This window comes from Nicotiana sylvestris, chromosome 2 (genome assembly GCF_000393655.2).
Source record: "Nicotiana sylvestris chromosome 2, ASM39365v2, whole genome shotgun sequence".
Taxonomy (NCBI): Eukaryota; Viridiplantae; Streptophyta; class Magnoliopsida; order Solanales; family Solanaceae; genus Nicotiana; species Nicotiana sylvestris.
The window spans coordinates 78691398-78714909 of NC_091058.1; the positions used below are offsets into that span (position 1 = coordinate 78691398).

Here is a 23512-nt window from a genome sequence, read left to right on the forward strand (position 1 = left end):
CTAAGTTCGTATGATATTTTAGGATTGATTGGTACGTTTGGTTGAGGTCTCGAGGGTCTCGGGTGAGTTTCGGGTGCTTAACGGATTGGTTTGAGACTTATGCAAATTGCTGAAGTTGCTACACCTGGTGTTTTCGCACTTGCACACTTTGGGCCACAGGTGCGGAGCCGCAAAAGTGGTTGTGGAACCGCAGATGCAGAAATGGGAAGGAGGTCTAGATCGCAGGTGTGAGGGGAGTTTCGCATTTGCGATGTCGCATGTGCGAGAGAAGGAACAGCAGGAGCGGTCTGTGACCGCAGAAGCAGACAAGGGTCCGTAGGTGTGCACACGCATGTGTGACTTATTGATTGCAGATGCGGACGAGGTGCTTTAAGTGAAAAGTTTCACCTGCAATAGAAATTCCGCAGGTGTGGGACTGCAGATGCGATCCTTGACCCGCAGGTACGATAATCACTGGGCAGAAAAGGGCAAATCCGAGGGTTTGAAATTCATTTCACAAAATTCAATTTAGAGCTTCGAGGAAGGCTATTATTCGAGAGTTTTTTCAGAAGAAATCATTGGGTAACGATTCCTAATCCTATTTTTATCATATTTCATTAATCTATCTTTGTATTCTTCATCTAATTAGGAGATTCGAGTGAGGAAGTTGGGAAAACGGGGTAAATGTTGCCCTACGAAGAATCTGAGTTTTGAGTGGGATTTAGGCGTTGGTTTTGGATGATTTTTGTACGAGTAAACTCATGAGTGAATGGGCGTTCATAAGTTGTGACTTTACCCGATTTGGAGACGTGGTCCCATGAAGGATTTTTGGGCGTTTTTCTATTTTCTTGCCTTAGCTTTGATTTCATTACCTAAATTAGTTGTGTGTAGCTATATTTACGTTATGTAATTGATTTGGCTAGATTTGGGTCATTCGAAGCCGGATATTCATGTAAAGAGCAGTATTTCGAATTGATTTGAGCTTGGTTCGAGGTAAGTGTCTTTCCTAACCTTGTGTGGGGGTACTCCCCTTAGGATTTGGTATTGTTTGATATATGAACGCCGTGTACGTGATCTGACGAATGCGTACACAGGCTATTTTGTTGAAAAACTTTGTTTTCATTAAGTAAAATATGTGTTTTCCTTAAATCGAGCTACACTAGCCTATGTGATTATCTTTTTTTAGTTTAGAAAAGCATGACTACATGCTTTAACCCCCTTAACTGCCTATCTGAATTCTCTATAGCATGTTTAGTGAAATTTCTTGTTCTTCCTTGACTCGGACTTAGCCTAAATTGTGATTTTCTTGTTATAATTGTTATTTCAATTGGTTGAGCTACTACAGAAAGGTATTCCGATAGACCCCCCCTGCATATTTACTTTGGGACTACAGAATGGTGCGGTAGATCCCCTTGAATATTTACTTTGGGACTACTTAAGGTATTCCGGTAGATCCCCCTGCACATTTAGGTTTGCAACTACGGAATGGTATTTCAGTAGATCCCCTACGGTATGGTATCTTGGGAGATCCCCTGTTGTTATCTCTGTGTACTGAGCTATTGTTTTTCTGTGATTTCATTCTCCTTAAATTTCAGTATTTATCCTTACTACAATATTTCATTCTATCTTATTTTATTATATACACTAGTAGGTGTTGATACCCAATTTTTCCTTATATATTTTTAATATGCATAAATACTTTCAAAATAGCATATATATGCATATATAAGCATGCACAAGGTTCTTATATTTTTTCTATAATTTTAAAGATTTTAAATTGATTTATTTCCTCCCCTTTTTACTCATAAAATCCCCAATAATTATCCCTCAAATTATTGTTATGGTAATTTAATCATCTAAATTCTATATTTATGCCAAAATATTGTTAAAATATTTTTAGTGCATTTTTAATAATTTCATTTATATTTTTAAGAATTAATTTGCATATAATTGCAATATTAGCCATATTAATGCATAACTACATTTATATGCATAACATCGACCTTCTATATTTTTAAAGTGTTGAATATCTATTTTAATTATTTTAGTACACAAAATTCCTTTTTAGAAATTATTTGTTATTTATTATAAATTATATGGGAATAAATTGGCTATTTAAAATCTAGCCAATTTGCATTTCAATTTTAGCCTCAATTTAACCCAATACCCCAGCCCGATTTCGGATTAAATAACTCGATCCATGCCCTAAATATACCTACCCGACCCAAAACCTATCAATCCTGGCCATTGATCGAAATGATCAACAACCCTCGTTTATTCTTGTCTTTTTTATTCCAAACGACCCCCCAACCCTAACCATTTTCCCACATCTGCCGCCCTAAGATCCTCTCCTCTCTCAAAACACTCTCAACCTAACCCTAGCCCTTCAACCGCCGACCTCTCTTCTCCGGTCAACTTCGGTGACCTCTCATCGTCTCCTAAGCCTCCAATGGCTTCTCTCATGCCATGCCTGCCTTCTTTAAGGTCTTCAAGGGCCTAGGGCCATGCCGACTTACATCTCTTTTGTCTGTTCTTGGCTATTCCAGTATGATTTCGAGCAAAATCGTGTTGTAGTTGTTACGATCCTTGGGATTCTAGACAAGTTCCTTCATCTCTATATGGGTTTCTTCTGAAACCCAAATTTCTTCCTATTTCTCTTAGATCTGTACAGATCTAAGATGATTTGAGTTTGTTCCTTTAATGTTTAACACTATCCTTGAGATTCTTTACAAGAATTGTTGATTTCAAGTATTTTTCACCTTCTTCTAAAAATTAGGGTTTCAGAATTTCTTTTAAAACCTTGTTTAACTAATTCTTTGTGTTTCAACTTCTATTTCTTGCATATTTTTGGTTATCGTATGATTTTACTACACCTTTAACTCGGCTATGTTGAAAGCGCTAATTTTCTAGGTTTCTTCGTTTGATTTTATGACTGGCCAGTTCTCGTTTGAGTTTCTGTGATTATCTTGCCTTGAATATGTTTCTACTGAGTTTCTTAGCCTAACTTACATCGGCTCTAATGTGCTTGTGTTCATCTTGACTGTTCAAGACTTGCCTCTTTGCTTGCTATGTCTGATTATTCTTATCTTACTCTATTTATATGCTAAACACTAACTCATGCCTTTCTCTTTGATTGATTTTGGATTCCCTGTTTCATGGTTTGATTGGAAGACCTTTCTTTAAACCTTCCATTCCTACCCTTCTATTGTGATTTCCTATTCTTCACTTTGTGTTTACCATCTCTCTACTGATATGTTCTGATTTTAATTCAAGTCCCAAAACAATATGCTTCTCCTATTTCTTCAATTTGTCATGTTTCTAATATGCTTCTATCTATGATTTTGTTGTTCAACTTGCAATGAACATGTCTACTTAACTATCTCCTTTACTACTTGCTATATAACCCCTTAGGATTAGCCTGCTCATGAATCCCTTTCTAGTATACCCCAATGTGACTATGTTTCTCTGCTTCATGGCATGCACCTTCCTATGTGAAGTAACTGGCTATCCTAAGCCTGTTTGATTCTGTATTAACTCTAAAGTTCATGTTGTACTTTAAAAGCCCTTGATCCTTTTCAAGGCTCCTCTGATTCTAAACCTATGTGTATCTGTGCTTACTATGTGCCATATGCTTACCCTATATCCCCATTACCCCTAAGTGGATGTGTGTACCTGTTTGACTTCATGTATTGAAGTGTTTATGAACCTCTTCTGGTTATGCATTGATTTTTAGTCACCTTACCCTTTTTAAATTGTCTTATTTAATAACTCCCTATGTTATTTACAAAACTATTTCAAGCAAATCTCTTTTAACACTGTTTTCCTACTAAAAACCTTTAAAACTATATCAAGCACTTTCACTCTACTCCTAATTCACTAGTTTCTGCCACCCTCCAGTGTGTGTACTGCCTTGGGATCCTTTTGAGAACCCTCTGAACGCTGGCACACTGAGGCTGGACCTTCCACACTGCAGTTACTCAATTTGGTTACAAAGTCTAGGTGTGAGCACTGCCCGGGATCCTTAAGATCCTTAGGGAACTCTGATGCACCTAGACAATGATATTGTCTATGAATTTGGCATTTGAGGTTATTGGATGTTTTGGGAAATCACTTGGGCTTGCTTCACTCTCCCTATAGTGTAACTTCTTTTTCTTTTTATCTATTTATGTAATTCATTCATCTGGTTTGTAATAATTTGTAAATAAATATTGGGGTGAGTAGTGAAAAGGGGTGGGTAGTTACATATTTATGGGGTAATATGGGTAGAAACCATTCCTATAGGATTTTATATTTGTTATGTTTGCCTTACCATGTTAGAAATCATGCCTATAGGTCTCAAGTGGTTCCAATAATAGAAATCATGTTTATAGGTCTTAAAATCAACTTCACAAGTAGATACCAAGCGTATAGAATATGATCCAGTTCAACTTCTTTTGTAACGGGTATTTACATGTGTTTTCATTTGTTATCACGCCTACAAGTTTCTAACATCAGCTCTTCACAATTAGATATCATTCCTATAGGGAACAACATTAGAAATTCTGCCTATAGATCTAAAATCAGTTTAGTTTAAATATATATGTATCAGCAGGTATACATCGCAGTATTAAAATTAAAATGCCCCCCCCCCCCAAAATTGGTATCAGAGCTATGACAATTAGACATATACTTTAAGAAACAAAACCATTGAAAGGAACACTGACATTAATAGTACAAATCTGCAAAAAATACCCATAAACAGTGAGACAATTACAGAAAATACACAGATTAAAATAATTAAAAAATCAAGGAAAATAAGGAAGAAACTGAAAAAACTATACCTAGAATATGAATACCTAAGTATTACAAAAACAAACAAAGCTAGGCTATCTGGATTAATCGATATAATATCTAAAACAGAATATAAATATATTTGCTATCTTAAAAAGAAAAGATGAATAAAGAAGAGTTCGCACTAGAAGCGAAAACATATGAAAATCCAGAAGGATTAAAAATAACAATAATATTTTCCAACTTAGGAAGAAGATACAAGAAAATAGGAAATAACCTGAACTTAATGTTAGAAAAAGAAACTGTAAAACTAGAAGATAGTTTAACCGCAATGGTTAGAATAACAAAAGAAAACGAAAAAATAGACAGAAAAAGAGAAATAAAAGAAATACAACAGCAAGCTAAAGAAAAAATACAACAGATAGAAGAAGTAAAAAACACTAAGATAACAGAATTAGAAAAAGAATTAGAAATGCTAAAACAGCTATACGCTAATAAACTAAAAGAAAAAGAAAAACGTAAAGAAGAAGAACAAGAGCTAAAACTGACAAATGAGATAGAAAAGTTCAAATTACAGTTAGAAGAAATACAGGATAATCCACCAAAAATAAGCATGAACGAAATAAATGACCAAAGTGATAACGACACAAATCTAGGAGAAGAGACTATTCAGAAACAAGTGAAACATACACAGAACTAATAGAAAAAACGGAAAAGATGAAAACAAATCCAGAAATAAATACAGGAGATATGATTGAAGATAAACCAAGCACATCAGGAGTAAAAAATCCAAGACAACTAAACCCAACCTATTACAGAGTAAGTTATGATTCATATGATAGAAATAAAACATTATGGGATAAAAGGCTAAATAGGAAATGGACACCAAGACAGATAACTGAACAATGTAATTTTTTAGATCTAGATTGTGTAGCAGATATAAATAAAACAATCCAATTATGGATAGGGTACATCTCCAAACAACTAATAGATAATAAAATTACAATACCTGAAACACCAGGATATATAGAAAGAACACTTATAGGAACGGTAAAACTATGGTTACAAAATTTATCAAGTGAAAGCCTAGATACATTAAGAAGTAATAAAAAACTTGATGGAACAACAGCAACAACAGTGACAGATATATTTGAATAAATATGAAATAGCAATAAGAAATGAGTTTAGTAGTATGACAACAGAAGTAGAAGAACAAAATAAAGAAAAAACTACAAATAGAAATTTGATGACAAAATTAGCAATATGTAATATGTGTTATATAGACGAATATACTTGTGCATTTAGAGACTATTATTATAAAGGAACATATAGTCCAGATGAAAGTAAGGAAATAAGAAAATTATATTTTACAAAATTACCAGAACCGTTTAGCTCAAAAATAATAAAAAATTGGAATGAAGCAGAACTAGCAGATACTCTAGGAGCTCGAATAAAATTTCTACAAAACTGGTTTATAGAATTATGCGAAAAGTATAAAGAAAATATCAAAATGGATAAAATATTAGTAAAAAATTTGGCATGCTGCAAAAGTAGAATAGCACCCCAATTTGGCTGCACAGATAAATATTACAAAAAAGAAGGAAAGAGAAAGAAATTTAAATCAAAATATTATGTAAAAAATTATAAACATAAAAAACCATATAGGAAAAAGAAAAAACTAACAGAATGTACTTGCTATAATTGTGGAAAGCTAGGACACTTAGCCAAAGATTGCAGATTACCGAAAAACCCAAAGAAAAAATAAATTACCGAAATAATGATAGATAATGATAAATATACACAAATAGAATATGTAGATTATGAATTAAGCAGTGAAGACAGCATATATGAGATATCAGAAAACGAGTTCCCCGAAAATGAAAAAGAAATAGACAATAATATAGAAGAATCAGACGAAGAAAGAAATAATGACTGAAAAAGATATACAAATTATAAATTATATAACTCCACAAAAATTAATAGAACAAAAAATAGAAGAAATAAACCCACACCATTATTATATAACAGGAATAATGGACCAAAGAAAATATTTAATATTAATAAATACAGGGCAGGAAGAGAATTATGTTATAAGAGAATTAATACCAGAACAAGAGATAGTGACAATAGAACAACAAAATTCAGAACTACCAAAAGCGTTAAGAAAAAACGAAGAAACAACTGAAAAAGAATTAATTATTGGAGGAATACCAATATTAATAAATTTTAAAATATATCAAGGCGATAAAAACATTACACTAGGAATAAAATGGTTAGAAAAAGTCAAACCATATAAATTAGAAGATAGACAATTAACGATAAGTTATGAAAATAAGAAAATAATAATAAAAAGAACTTTGATATAATGCCAAAGATATACATACTTGCCAAGATAATAGTAGAAGGATATTATAATAGATACTATACACCTATGATGGATACAGGAGCAGAAGCTAACATGTGTAGACATAATTGTTTACCAGAAAGTAAATGGGAAAAGCTAAAAACCCCCATAGTAGTAACAGGATTCAATAATGAGGGAAGTATGATAACATACAAAGCAAGAAATATAAAGATACAAATATGGGATAAAATATTAACCATAGAAGAAATATATAGTTATGAATTCACAAATAAAGATATATTATTAGGAATGCCATTTTTAGATAAATTATACCCACATATAATAACAAAAACACATTGGTGGTTTACTACCCCGTGTAAACAAAAATTAGGAGCAAAAAGAGTAAATAATAAAGTAAGAAAAACAACACCCTGGATTAAAGGAAGTGAAAAGATTACCCAAAAATTAGAAAATGTAATACAAAGCAACCATAATATAGAGATAATCATTTTCTCAATAAATAAAATAAAACTACTGCAAGATAAATTAGAATTACTATATAATGATAATCCACTCCAAGGATGGGAAAAACATAAAACAAAAATAAAGATTGAACTAATAGATGAAAATAGCATAGTAACACAAAAACCTTTAAAATACAACTTTAATGATTTAACAGAATTTAAAATGCATATAAAGGAATTATTAGACAATAAGTACATACAAGAAAGTAATAGTAAACATACTAGCCCGGCATTTATAGTAAATAAGCATAGTGAACAAAAACGAGGAAAAAGCCGTATGGTTATAGATTATAGAAATTTAAATGCAAAAACAAAAACATATAATTATCCGATACCAAATAAAATACTAAAAATCAGACAAATACAAGGATATAACTATTTCAGTAAGTTTGATTGTAAATCAGGATTTTACCATTTAAAACTAGAAGACGAATCTAAGAAGTTAACAACATTCACAGTACCACAAGGATTTTATGAATGGAATGTATTACTATTTGGATATAAAAATGCACCAGGTAGATATCAACATTTTATGGATAACTACTTTAACCAATTAGAAAATTGTATAATATATATAGATGATATACTGTTATATTCTAGAACAGAGAACGAACATATAAAACTACTAGAAAAATTCATACACATTGTAGAAATATCAGGAATAAGTTTAAGTAAAAAGAAAGCAGAAGTAATGAACTGACAAGAATGTTATTGCAGATTACTTATCAAGACAAAAGTACTCAAACTGATGAGAATCAAGAATCGAAAGATATATTTGCAATCCTTACTACCCTATCATTACAGATGGATAGTATGGGCAAAAGATTACAACAGCTAGAAAGTCAGCAGCATGACTATAAAAAAGTCAGCAGCATGACTATACAACAGCTAGAAAGTTTTCTGCTAATTTAGGAATATATTCTCTTACTTGGTTAACCAATCCTAAAAATGATTGTAACTTCTTTTTTGTATCAAGTGTTTCATTCAAGTTAATTATCTTTTGTACTACATGGGTTTGCATTTTTATTCCGTTTTTATCTATTTGTATACCTAAAAATTCTATTTGATTTTTCATTACTTCTGCTTTCTTTTTACTTAAACTTATTCCTGATATTTCTACAATGTGTATGAATTTTTCTAGTAGTTTTATATGTTCGTTCTCTGTTCTAGAATATAACAGTATATCATCTATATATATTATACAATTTTCTAATTGGTTAAAGTAGTTATCCATAAAATGTTGATATCTACCTGGTGCATTTTTATATCCAAATAGTAATACATTCCATTCATAAAATCCTTGTGGTACTATGAATGCTGTTAACTTCTTAGATTCGTCTTCTAGTTTTAAATGGTAAAATCCTGATTTACAATCAAACTTACTGAAATAGTTATATCCTTGTATTTGTCTGGTTTTTAGTATTTTATTTGGTATCGGATAATTATATGTTTTTGTTTTTGCATTTAAATTTCTATAATCTATAACCATACGACTTTTTCCTCGTTTTTGTTCATTATGCTTATTTACTATAAATGCCGGGCTAGTATGTTTACTATTACTTTCATGTATGTACTTATTGTCTAATAATTCCTTTATATGCATTTTAAATTCTGTTAAATCATTAAAGTTGTATTTTAAAGGTTTTTGTGTTACTATGCTATTTTCATCTATTAGTTCAATCTTTATTTTTGTTTTATGTTTTTCCCATCCTTGGAGTGGATTATCATTATATAGTAATTCTAATTTATCTTGCAGTAGTTTTATTTTATTTATTGAGAAAATGATTATCTCTATATTATGGTTGCTTTGTATTACATTTTCTAATTTTTGGGTAATCTTTTCACTTCCTTTAATCCAGGGTGTTGTTTTTCTTACTTTATTATTTACTCTTTTTGCTCCTAATTTTTGTTTACACGGGGTAGTAAACCACCAATGTGTTTTTGTTATTATATGTGGGTATAATTTATCTAAAAATGGCATTCCTAATAATATATCTTTATTTGTAAATTCATAACTATATATTTCTTCTATGGTTAATATTTTATCCCATATTTGTATCTTTATATTTCTTGCTTTGTATGTTATCATACTTCCCTCATTATTGAATCCTGTTACTACTATGGGTTTTTTTAGCTTTTCCCATTTACTTTCTGGTAAACAATTATGTCTACACATGTTAGCTTCTGCTCCTGTATCCATCATAGGTGTATAGTATCTATTATAATATCCTTCTACTATTATCTTGGCAAGTATGTATATCTTTGGCATTATATCAAAGTTCTTTTTATTATTATTTTCTTATTTTCATAACTTATCGTTAATTGTCTATCTTCTAATTTATATGGTTTGACTTTTTCTAACCATTTTATTCCTAGTGTAATGTTTTTATCGCCTTGATATATTTTAAAATTTATTAATATTGGTATTCCTCCAATAATTAATTCTTTTTCAGTTGTTTCTTCGTTTTTTCTTAACGCTTTTGGTAGTTCTGAATTTTGTTGTTCTATTGTTATTATCTCTTGTTCTGGTATTAATTCTCTTATAACATAATTCTCTTCCTGCCCTGTATTTATTAATATTAAATATTTTCTTTGGTCCATTATTCCTGTTATATAATAATGGTGTGAGTTTATTTCTTCTATTTTTTGTTCTATTAATTTTTGTGGAGTGGTATAATTTATTCTTCTTGATGTACTTCTTGATGTACTTATTCTTGATGACGTTTCTGGCATTTCATTATTTATTCGTTTTGATGTGCTTAATCTTTCTTTTACTATTTCTAAATCTTCATCCATGTCCATTTCCGTATAACTGTAATCATTGTTGTCTATAACTGATACTATTCTTTCGAATGGATTTTCTATTTTTATTTTATTTATTTTATTTTTAGCTGTTATCTTATGTTTTGTTGTTAAGACATATAGATTTTTACATCTTGCTGTGAATATTTTACTTCCTGGTGCTAATTCTATTCCAGACATTTTCCAGTATAGCACTAATGATTTATCTATATTTTTATCATCTATTGCTACTGAATAGTTGGCACTTACTATAAATTTAAATTTTTGGTATATTAAGTTACCTCTTACGGCACTTATTATACTCTTTTCTATAGGTTGTACAATTCTATCATCTGCCAAGTATATTTCTATAGGGGTATCTATTCCTTCCCTAAAACATGCTTTTATTAGGATCTCCGTTCCTCCTAAGTGTACATATTTTATTGGATTTTTTGCTTTTATATCTTGTATTTCTTTATTTAGTAGTTTTTTATTTAAAATTGGTATTTGTGCTTTACCTTTGATGTATTTACAATCTATTATATGTTCTCTTTGGCTTACTACATAGTATTCTTCTTTCTGTCTTTTAAACCAATTCTTTATTGTTGGTACTTCTAATATTTTGTCTATGCTTAGATCCAATTCTTTTCCTTTTATTTGTTCAAATATATTAGCGTCAAATATTATTTTTTGTTCTGAAGATTGTTCATCTTGGTGTTCTTCTTGTTGTATAATTTGTATATCTTTTTCAGTCATTATTACTTTCTTCGTCTGATTCTTCTATATTATTGTCTATTTCTTTTTCATTTTCGGGGAACTCGTTTTCTGATATCTCATATATGCTGTCTTCGCTGCTTAATTCATAATCTACATATTCTATTTGTGTATATTTATCATTATCTATCATTATTTAGGTAATTTGTTTTTTCTTTGGGTTTTTTGGTAATCTGCAATCTTTGGCTAAGTGTCCTTGCTTTCCACAATTATAGCAAGTACATTCTGTTAGTTATTTCTTTTTCCTATATGGTTTTTTATGTTTATAATTTTTTACATAATATTTTGATTTAAATTTCTTTCTCTTTCCTTCTTTTTGTAATATTTATCTGTGCAGCCAAATTGGGGTGCTATTCTACTTTTGCAGCATGCCAAATGTTTTACTAATATTTTATCCATTTTGATATTTTCTTTATACTTTTCGCATAATTCTATAAACCAGTTTTGTAAAAATTTTATTCGAGCTCCTAGAGTATCTGCTAGTTCTGCTTCATTCCAATTTTTTATTATTTTTGAGCTAAACGGTTCTGGTAATTTTGTAAAATATAATTTTCTTATTTCCTTACTTTCATCTGGACTATATGTTCCTTTATAATAATAGTCTCTAAATGCACAAGTATATTCGTCTATATAACACATATTACATATTGCTAATTTTGTCATCAAATTTCTATTTGTAGTTTTTTCTTTATTTTGTTCTTCTACTTCTGTTGTCATACTACTAAACTCATTTCTTATTGCTATTTTATATTTATTCAATATATCTGTCACTGTTGTTGCTGTTGTTCCATCAAGTTTTTTATTACTTCTTAATGTATCTAGGCTTTCACTTGATAAATTTTGTAACCATAGTTTTACCGTTCCTATAAGTGTTCTTTCTATATATCCTGGTGTTTCAGCTATTGTAATTTTATTATCTATTAGTTGTTTGGAGATGTACCCTATCCATAATTGGATTGTTTTATTTATATCTGCTACACAATCTAGATCTAAAAAATTACATTGTTCAGTTATCTGTCTTGGTGTCCATTTCCTATTTAGCCTTTTATCCCATAATGTTTTATTTCTATCATATGAATCATAACTTACTCTGTAATAGGTTGGGTTTAGTTGTCTTGGATTTTTTACTCCTGATGTGCTTGGTTTATCTTCAATCATATCTCCTGTATTTATTTCTGGATTTGTTTTCATCTTTTCCGTTTTTTCTATTAGTTCTGTGTATGTTTCACTTGTTTTTGAATAGTCTTCTCCTAGATTTGTGTCGTTATCACTTTGGTCATTTATTTCGTTCATGCTTATTTTTGGTGGATTATCCTGTATTTCTTCTAACTGTAATTTGAACTTTTCTATCTCATTTGTCAGTTTTAGCTCTTGTTCTTCTTCTTTACGTTTTTCTTTTTCTTTTAGTTTATTAGCGTATAGCTGTTTTAGCATTTCTAATTCTTTTTCTAATTCTGTTATCTTAGTGTTTTTTACTTCTTCTATCTGTTGTATTTTTTCTTTAGCTTGCTGTTGTATTTCTTTTATTTCTCTTTTTCTGTCTATTTCTTCGTTTTCTTTTGTTATTCTAACCATTGCGGTTAAACTATCTTCTAGTTTTACAGTTTCTTTTTCTAACATTAAGTTCAGGTTATTTCCTATTTTCTTGTATCTTCTTCCTAAGTTGGAAAATATTATTGTTATTTTTAATCCTTCTGGATTTTCATATGTTTTCGCTTCTAGTGCGAACTCTTCTTTATTCATCTTTTCTTTTTAAGATAGCAAATATATTTATATTCTGTTTTAGATATTATATCGATTAATCCAGATAGCCTAGCTTTGTTTGTTTTTGTAATACTTAGGTATTCATATTCTAGGTATAGTTTTTTCAGTTTCTTCCTTATTTTCCTTGATTTTTTAATTATTTTAATCTGTGTATTTTCTGTAATTGTCTCACTGTTTATGGGTATTTTTTTGCAGATTTGTACTATTAATGTCAGTGTTCCTTTACATGGCTTTGTTTCTTAAAGTATATGTTTAATTGTCATAGCTCTGATACCAATTTTTGGGGGGCCATTTTAATTTTAATACTGTGATGTATACCTGGTCAAATTAGTGGTTTGTTTTCCCTGAAACAAATTCTTTCGAGTACTGCTCTAATTTACTATTAGATAACATGCCTATAGGAACTCAAGAGTTTGTTTAAAATTTGTCCACTGTTTTACTATACCAAACGTAGTTATCATGCTCATAGGACACCACTATTCAACATGTAGACAAGCCTGTAGGGCGTCTTCAAATCCTGCAACTCTGAAACTGTTTCTACTACTTCATGTTGTTCTGATTAATAGGCTTAAAATTAGTAGGCAAACTGATAGGGCCATTACTTTTGAGTTTATAAAAAAAGAATTCTATCTTTTATGTCTTGATATTCACTTAGACATCATGTCTTGGGATACTGTTTAACAATACGACCCTTATTTGTGTTTGAGTCGTGCTGCTTATGTGAGTTGTTTGTGGAGGTAAACTTGAGCCTCTAATTGCTTCTTTTATGCTTTATGTTCTAAGGCCCTATTTGTTCTTGCATGTCGCCTTAGTATTTTCTCCTTTAAACCTTACGGGTCTGTCTAGAATTGCCTATAGGTAGAGGTCCTAAATTTCCTCCAGGGCTATTAAGTTGGGACGGGTAACAACATACAATAGAGATCGCTAACCAACACTCGCTTTAGTAACCACTAAGAGGGTGGGAAGGGTAGATATGAGATATGATGACTACGTGCTAATGTCACATGTAGCCCCTCATTAAGGAGTGTTTACCAGACATTGTGTGGGGTGATCCTGTAGGCTAACCAACCTAGGACCCCTCTTTTCCCGAATCTCTTCTGTTTAAAACTTTATTTTATATGGATACAACTTGTTCAAAATATTTGTCTTATTATTTGAGTTATACAACGTCCAATGTACTTTACTTGCAAATTATTTGATTCAACTATTTATTTGTTAATGGACTAATTCATAGTATAAGTTCATCCAAAACCCACCGTTGTGGACCGCAAGGGGTGCCTAACACCATCCCCTCAAAGTTATTTCTAGCACTTACCCTAAGTCTTTGGTAATGCAAACCAATCCAAGAGTTAATCGCTCTAGGTGTCCTAACGCACCATAATCCATTAGGTGGCGACACTTCAAATACCCAATTCCCAAAAGGAAACGAGTTATTACCCCCATGAATGCCGAAACCTGGACTTTCTCTGCGGAGGAAAAAAGGGGGCGCGACAGCATGGCGACTCTGCTGGGGATACCTTTTAGGCTCTTACCATAACGAACTTATCTTTTTATGAATTAGTCCAAGTATGCTTCATCTCGTACCCTTCTCCCTTATTTGAATTTAACCGCCATTTTCTTTTAAGCATTTATGTTTCTTTATCCCTGAAACTGACTTATCTTTGTTTTCCTTTTCTTGTAACTGTCCTTCATTTATTTAAATATTGTATTTATTTTTCCCTACGTACAAATACCCGACTATATGTTATTAATTGCTGCATAAATCATGCTCCACATCATATTCCACTCGTGCGTATCAAATCCTATAGCAACGCTTTAATGAGTGGTTGCACTCTTCCTATTTACTCCCTTAAATTCAGAAAGGCTTATTTGCGGTAAAATCAGTCGATCAGCGGTGTAGTCGATGGTTCCGTGCCTTCCCCCTCGAGTTGTCCGCTTGAGGGTACCAGTCTAAAACCCCATAGAAACCTTACTCTGGTTAAAATTGTGCATGCATCATGGTCAAACCTCATCAGATCAATATGATGTCCGCGTAATGATCCTTTAAGATAAGCCTTATCCAAAAGTCCATCGGGTTTTCCATAATACCAACGGACACAACCATGTTCTATGCATTAATTTGGAAAACTAAATGCCGATATGCTGATCATAAATGTATAAATAGTCGAGTCTGGTGGGGGTAAGGCTTAACCTTTTTGTTTTGCAGAAGCTTCGGTATGGTTAGCACACCCTCACTCTTGCTAGACTGGTGGAGGAATCTTCCATCAAGTGACCAAATCAATGAATGGAAAGAGAGAGCTATCAAATCTAGCAAAAAGCTAGAATATCTGGAATATAGTCTGCTGGAATTGGAAGGAAAAGTAAGGAAGAGAGTCACCGACTGCCAGAACACTGAGGGAAACGAAGGAGGGCATTTGGCAAAAGCATTCTTACTGGTGAACCTACGCGAACTAGAGGATTTGATCAACGAGAACATTCAACCTGAGGAAGTCCTTCTGAGACCAAATAGATTAGGTTTACTCGCTTTCCAAATGTGATCAGGCCACGTGCCAACAATGATTTATTTTATTATTATCTTAGTGTCGTTTGGGTTTTGTCTATTTTTATATTATGAAATGAAACATTTATTGGCATTTAAAGTTCTCCAAATTTATTTGTCGCTCGGCCTACCTTGGGCACAGTGAGGTTCCTAAAATATGACACGAATTTATATTTCCGCAATATGTGTTTAAATACTGCAAACGTTTCAAGATTTTCACTGACTTGTTACCTTTTTGTATTTTTTCCTTCTTCTTATTTTTATTATTCCCATCCACTTAGGTTGGTTCACTCATACTGTCTTCATCAGCGTACCACACTAGATCTAGAGGCCCTCCACTTCCTCCTCCTCCAAGCAACAGAAAAGACAGAGGAAAAGCAAAAATGGACGACTTAAGTGGGATCCGAAAGGAGAATATTGATAACGTAGAGACTTTAGATGACCGTAGTACTCCGGCCCCAAATAATCTAGTCTTGGGACTGGAACAAAAGATACTAGAATTGCAAGGAGAACTTGAGCAGGTTCGCAACTTGGAAAACTTTTCACTCACCCTCAATGTCCCCGACATCCACCAACAAAACACAAAGAACTCAACACCTCCTCAGAACACACAAAACCAATAGCCACAAAATCCTACCGCACCAAATCAATACGCAACTCCACCCCAAAATATCAATCCGTTGCCAGTACTAAATCCAACGCAACATCATTATCAACCAATTCAGTACCCACCAACCACCACTTACCACACTCCCCAAAACACACCACAACCCATTCCTGATCCCTAAAACTCCACCAATCACCATCATTACACCCAAGTCCCTGGCACACATCAGAGCAACCCTATGTATGTGGAAACTGTAACTCACTCATATACACCGGAATCTTCCGAGAAGGACCTGCTCATTAAAAACATGGCTGAAGACTTCAAGAAGTTAACAAGCCGAGTTCAAGGTGTTGAGGGCGACAGAGGAATAGAAGGTTTAAACTATGAAGATCTGTGCATATAGTCAGATGTCGAACTTCCAAAGGGGTACAAACCTCCCAAGTTCGAAATGTTCGATGGCACAGGTGACCCTAGGGTTCATCTAAGGACCTATTGTGACAAGCTTGTGTGGTTCAGGAAAGATGAAAAGATCCGGATGAAGCTCTTTATAAAGAGTCTTATTGGGGATCTTTGTCTTGGTATAGCAGCCAAAATTCCAAGAAATGATCCAATTGGGTAAGCATGGCATCAGATTTCATGGACCGGTTCAGATTTAACACAGAAAATGCACCGGATGTTTTTTTACATTTAGAATCTTAAGAAGAAGCCTACTAAGACTTTCTGTGAATACGCTACTCATTGGATGTCGGAAGCGGCTAAGGTGAGGCCCTCTTTGGACGAAGAACAGATGAATAAATTCTTCGTCGGGGCACAGGATCCACAATATTATGAGAGGTTGATGGTTATTAAAAATCACAAATTCTCTGACATCATCAAATCGGAGAAAGAATTGAAGAAGGAATCAAGAGTGGGATGGTAACGAACTTCGAGGCACTACAAGCTAAGGCACTACAATCGGGTGGAATATCAAAGAAGAGAGATGTTGGGGCAGTAATGGTGGCCCAGGGCCCAAAATCTCCACATACCTATCAGACACCTCCACCCACATATCAAACACCTCCATATCAAACACCTCCACCCACATACCAAGCATCAGCGCCTACATATCAACCTTTATCTCCCAGATATTCCCAACTAGCCACTGTCCATCACACTAATAACTTCCAAGCATCCCACTTCCAATCACCATCAACTCGCCAAAATTATCCAAGACCAAGAGCCAACTTCGACCGCAAGCCACCTAGAGAATACACCACCATTGGTGATCCCATCGACCAACTGCACGAAAGGTCAAAAGATGCATGTTACATCACTCTTGTTCCCACTATGGCATTATAAAATCTATCCTAATGGGTCAATCCAAACAAAACTTGTGCGTACCACTATGGTATGAAAGGGCACACCACTGCTGAGTGCCGAACATTGAAGGATAAGATCCAGATGCTAATTTACAGCAAGGTCATACAAGCAAAGGAAGCCACACCTAATGTCCGCAACAATCCCCTCCCTGGTCACAGAGGTGATGGTGTACATGTGATAGAGACAAATGAAGAATGGGACCCTGAGGGTTTGATCGGGCTTATTCGAGAAGGCAATGCCTTTAAAGTTGTAGTCACACTTACTCCTATTATGGTTCAGACTCAAGCACCAATCTAGGTTAAGGTAATTGCGTCAGTTCTATTCGAGGTAGATATGGCTCTGCCCGCAGCCACCCCCGCTCCATTTGAAGTATAAGTGGTCACACCTTTCACTGTGACAGTATCAACCACACCCCTATTAGACTCAAAAGCAATACCCTTGGATTATGTTGCCGAGGCTCGGTGGAAAGGGAAGGCCAAGGTAGAGGAATCTGACGCTGCACAAGGAATGACTAGAACCGAAAAGAATCGATACCCCGGAATACCTGGGAGGTTCAAGTAAGGAGGCCACTACTGGGAAGCCTATCATTAAGACCGGGCCAGATGACTTGTGGAGGAAAGTATAGTCAAAAGAGTACTATGTTGTTGCCATCTGAACAAAGTCCCTACTGAGATATCTATCATGTCACTATTGCAGAATTCAGAGGCACATAAGAACACCTTAATGAAAGTGTTGAGAAAGGTTTATGTACCCAATAACATAACCGACGGAGAAATGGCCAACATGTTTGGGCAAGTACTAGAAAGTCATAAGATCATCTTCGATGAAGACAAGCAACCACCCGAGGGACTAAATTACAATCGAGCATTACATATTACGGTGCAATTTGAAGACAAGTTCATTGCTAGGGTCTTGGTTGATGGAGGTTCGTGCCTAAATATTTGTCCATTAGACACTCTGAAAAGGTTGGACAAAGGTTTCCATGAGATAAGGGTAGAAAGCATGAATGTAAAGGCTTTCGATGGGTCCCAGAGGGCCACGATGGGGGAAATCAACCTTTGCTTGCAGATGGGTCCAACTTGGTCGACGTTGAATTTCAAGTGCTTGACGTACCAATCTCAAATAATCTTATGTTGGGACAACCATGGATCCATGTTGCTGGAGCCGTGCTTTCCACACTACATCAAGCCGTGAAGTTTGAATGGAACTGCCAAGAGGTAATCATTCACGGAGCTGGAAGTAACCCCATCTACACTAGTCAAACTATCTCGGCCATTAGACATAGAAGAAGGCTAGGAGGGGAAACATATCATCACATTAATCGGGTCAATGCCGTCGAGAAGGATAAGTGGTGGATAACAAAATAGAAAGAATATTAGCATGGTCAGGATATGAACCTAGGAAAGTATTAGGAAAGAACCTCCAAGGTATCACAAAACCAATACAACTGAAAATCATGGTACCACCTTTGGGATCGGATACCAATATACATGGCAAGAGTACAATGATTGGTCGCCTATATGGCGTGGACTGTATTACCCTCTTGAGCAACCAGTACCACGTTTGGAACAAGCTTTTCACCAGGCTGACATAATATGGGGAACTGCAGAAGATGAAGAACTAGTTGGGTTGAAGAATTTGTTCTTGGAGGATGAGGACATGGACTACAGTGCCATAATTGAGGAGGAGGAGGAAGAAGGCCCCACTATTTAGACTGTGGAGAAGGGAGTTGTTCTTAGAAACTGGACCGCCACACCATCCCGAGCCTGCCGGGTTCCTGGGTAGCCTGGCAGAATTTACTTTTATAAGCCATTGTTAGCATTTAAAATTTATCGTAATTTTGTTTTACTTGTAATGAATGCTCAATTCATCGAGTCGTACTTTGTCTGGACAAATTTTCAAGTTTTAATCAAATGTATTTGCTCTTTATTATTCACTACTATCTTTGAGTTTTGCCTTTCTACAACATTATTATTACTTTTCCTAATGAACCAATGACTGTGACATGTAATGAGAATACGCAACATGAGAATAGTGATTCAGAGGAAGAAGATGAGATACCCGAGGAAGTTGCCAAGGAGGTTGAAAATTTTGAGAATAAGCCTAAGTCCAATCTGGACGAGACCGAAACAGTAAATTTGAGAGACGCCGAGACCGTCAAGGAGAACTACATCAGCATTCACTTATTACCAACAGAGAAGGAAGAGTACATTCGTTTCCTAAAAGAATATGAGGACATTTTCACATGATCATATGATGACATGACCGGTTTGAGCACTTCCATAGTGGCTCACAAGTTGCCTACTAATCCCATGTCTCCTACAGTAAAATAGAAACTTAGAAAGTTCAAACCAGACATGATCCTGAAAATCAAGGAGGAAGTTACCAAGCAGATCAAAGTCAACGTTCCCAGGGTGGTTGAATATACAAATTTGTTAGCTAACATTGTGCCAGTTCCGAAGAAGGATGGGAATGTCAGAGTATGTGTTGACTATCGGGATTTAAATAGAGCAAGTCCTAAGGATGACTTCCCGCTTCCAAATATACACATTTTTATCGACAACTGCACCAAGCATGAACTCCAGACCATTGTGGATTGCTTCGCAGGCTATCACTAAATTTGGATGGATGAAGAAGATGCAGAGAAGATAGCTTTTATTACACCTTGAGGTGTATACTGTTATAAGATGATGCCATTCGGTCTGAAGAATGTTGGGGCCACTTACATGAGATCCATGACAACTATTTTCCATGACATGATCCATAAAGAAATAGAGGTGTATGTGGACGACGTCATTATCAAATCCAAAAGGGCCGCATATCACATAGCATACCTGAGAAAGTTCTTTGACAGGCTCAAAGGTACAATTTGAAATTGAACCCTGAAAAGTGTGCATTCGGGGTTCCCGCAGGAAAGTTACTGGGATTCATCATCAGTCGTCGAGGGATCGAGCTGGATCTATCTAAATTCAAGGCTATTTAGGAGTTACCACCACTTAAGAGCAAAGAGTATGTAATGAGCTTCCTAGGATGGCTCAACTACATCAGTCAATTTATAGCACATTCCACAGTCATATGTGAACCCATCTTCAAGATGCTGAGGAAAGATGTTGAAACAAGCTGGACAGATGATTGTCAGAAAGCTTTTGACAAGATCAAGGAATATCTGTCCACACCACCAGTTCTGGTCCCGCTAGAACCAGGATGACCTTTGCTACTATATCTTTCTGTGTTGGACGGAGCCTTCGGATGTGTTCTGGGACAACATGACGAGACCGGAAGAAAGGAGCAAGCCATATATTACTTGAGTAAGAAGTTTACACCTTATGAAGAACGATATTCTCTGCTTGAATGCACTTGCTGTGCTTTGACCTGGATAGCCCATAAATTGAGGCATTACTTTTGTGCCTACACTACATACCTCGTATCTAGGATGGACCCTCTGAAGTACATATTCCAGAAACCCATGCTGACTGGAAAGTTGACCAAATGGAAAATATTGTTGAGTGAATTCGATATCGTCTACGTAACTCAAAAGGCGGTCAAAGGACAAGCCTTGGAAGATCACCTTGCTGAAAATCTGGTGGAAGAAGCATACAAACCTTTGAAAACATATTTTCCTGATGAAGAAATATCATTCGTAGGAGAGGACATTACCGAAACATATGATGGTCAGAGGATGTTCTTTGACAGAGCTGCAATTTCAAATGAATGGGCATCAGAGCAGTTTTGGTATCAGAAACGGGTTAGCATTATCTGGTATCCGCTAAACTCAGATTTCTGTGCACCAACAACATGGCGGAATATGAAGCTTGTATACTAGGGCTCAACATGGCAGTCGACATGAACGTTCAGAAGTTGCTGGTGATCGGTGATTCAGATTAGCTTGTTCACCAGGTACAAGGAGAGTGAGCTACCAAGAATTCCAAGATATTGCCATATCTACACCATGTGCAGGAATTGAGAAAGAGGTTTACGAAGATAGAATTCCGACATGTGCCCAGAATTCAGAATGAGTATGCTGATGCATTGGCTACCTTGTCATCTATGATACAACATCCAGATAAGAATTACATTGATCCCATTCCAGTGAGGATCTATAATCAGCTGAAATATTGTGCTCATGTCGAGGAGGAAGCAAATGGAAAGCCTTGGTTCCATGACATCAAGGAGTACTTATCGAAAGGATAATACCCGGAGCATACAAATCACACTTAGAAGCGCACACTCCAAATATTGTCCAATCATTTCTTCCACAGTGGAGGAAACTTATACAGAAGAACTCCTGATCTAGGTTTACTAAGATGTGTCAACGCAAAGGAAGCTTCTAAGCTACTTGAGGACGTGCATGCTGGGACCTGTGGCCCACATATTAATGGTTTCATCTTGGCCAAGAAGATACTTAGGGCAGGTTATTTTTGGATGACCATGGAGACGGATTGCATCCAATATGTCTGCAAATGCTTTCAATGTCAAGTGCATGCCGATATGATAAAAGTGCTGCCGAACGAGCTCAATGCAACAAGCTTACCTTGGCCATTTACCGCCTGGGGAATGAATGTTATTGATTTGATTAAGCCCACTACTTCAAACAGACACGGGTTTATTCTGGTAGCCATTGATTACTTCACAAAATGGGTAGAAGCTGCATCTTATAAAGCTGTAACCAAGAAAGTCGTCGCAAATTTTGTCAAGGATCGTATTGTCTGCCAATTCAGAGTTCCCGAGTCCATTATTACTGACAACGCCACCAATCTCAATAGTGATCTAATGAAAGCTATATGTAAAGCTTTCAAAATCAATCAGAAGAACTCCACAGCCTATAGACCTCAAATGAACATAGCCATAGAAGACGCCAACAAAAACATCAAGATGATACTAAGGAAAATGGAAGAGAACCACAATCAATGGCATAAGAAGTTACCCTTTGCTCTATTGGGGTACCGCACCATTGTTCGCACATCAATCGGGGAAACTCCCTACATGTTGGTTTATGGTACTGAGGCTGTCATCCTAGCCGTAGTGGATATTCCTTCTTTAAAAATCATACAGGAAGCTGAACTCAGCGATGTAGAGTAGATAAGGAGTACTATGAGCAATTATCCCTTATCGATGGAAAGAGGATGAACGCAGTATGTCACAGTCAACTTTATCAAAATAGAATGTCCAAAGATTTTAACGAAGGGTCAAACCAAGGCAATTTGCACTAGGTCAGTTGGTGCTAAGGAAGATCTTCCTACATCAAGATGAAGCCAAAGGGAAATTTTCCCCCAACTGGTGTGTCACGATCCGGATTTTCCCACCCTCGAGAGCCGTGATGGCGCCTACTGGTGAAAGCTAGGCAAGACAAGTTATTCTAATTACTTAACCTTTTCCAGTTTTAATTATGAGTAGATATCATGCAATTAGCGAAAATAATTAAGCGGAAGACAAAAGCTGATAATTAATCTTAATACAAACTACGGAAGTCTAAATATAGCTCTACCCAAAATTTGGTGTCATAGCTTCATAGACGGTTTAAGAATACTTCATACAAAGTCTGAAAAAACATAGAAGATACGCTGCCTCTGAAATAAGTAAAGGAAACAAGATGAAGGAAAGATAGGAGGTGACGCCAAGGCCCGCGGAAGCCTGCAGGACTACTACGGGTCGCCTGTTGGAGTGAAGGCAACAACCTCACTGCAGTCCGAAGTTGACAACACTGGGATTTGCACAAAAGAGTGCAGAGTGTAGTATCAGCACAACCGACCCCATGTGCTGGTAAGTGTCTAGCCTAACCTCGGCGAAGTATTAACGAGGCTAGGACCGGACTACCAAATAAACCTGTGCAGTTAAATCATATACAACGGAAATATAAAAGTAAATAATTACAGTTAAAATTGAGCAGGGGAAACATGATTCGTAGAATAACAAATAACAACAGAATATCAAGAGAATATAAAGAAGCCAAAATCCAATTACTAACAAGGATAAGGAAAACAAATGCAGAATTCACTTTCATTTCACATCTTGTTGCAGGCGTGCAACCCGATCCCATTTGATACATCTCGTTGCAGGTGTGCAACCCGATC

The 23512-nt window shown here is 35.1% G+C and overlaps 1 protein-coding gene and 2 pseudogenes across 1 annotated transcript; 2 read left to right on the forward strand and 1 right to left on the reverse strand.

The window, feature by feature from the left end:
* The first annotated feature begins 4912 nt into the window (after positions 1-4912).
* LOC138886344 (uncharacterized) lies at positions 4913-6104 on the forward strand (annotated as a pseudogene).
* Positions 6105-11726: 5622 nt separating this feature from the next.
* LOC138886345 (uncharacterized) lies at positions 11727-12915 on the reverse strand (annotated as a pseudogene).
* Positions 12916-20874: 7959 nt separating this feature from the next.
* Positions 20875-22520, forward strand: LOC138885118 (uncharacterized). Its single transcript, XM_070166018.1, has 5 exons — positions 20875-21200; positions 21339-21349; positions 21505-21613; positions 21701-22103; positions 22248-22520. The coding sequence occupies exons 1-5, from the start codon at positions 20875-20877 to the stop codon at positions 22518-22520; spliced, it is 1122 nt and encodes a 373-aa protein (XP_070022119.1).
* The last annotated feature ends 992 nt before the right edge of the window (positions 22521-23512 follow it).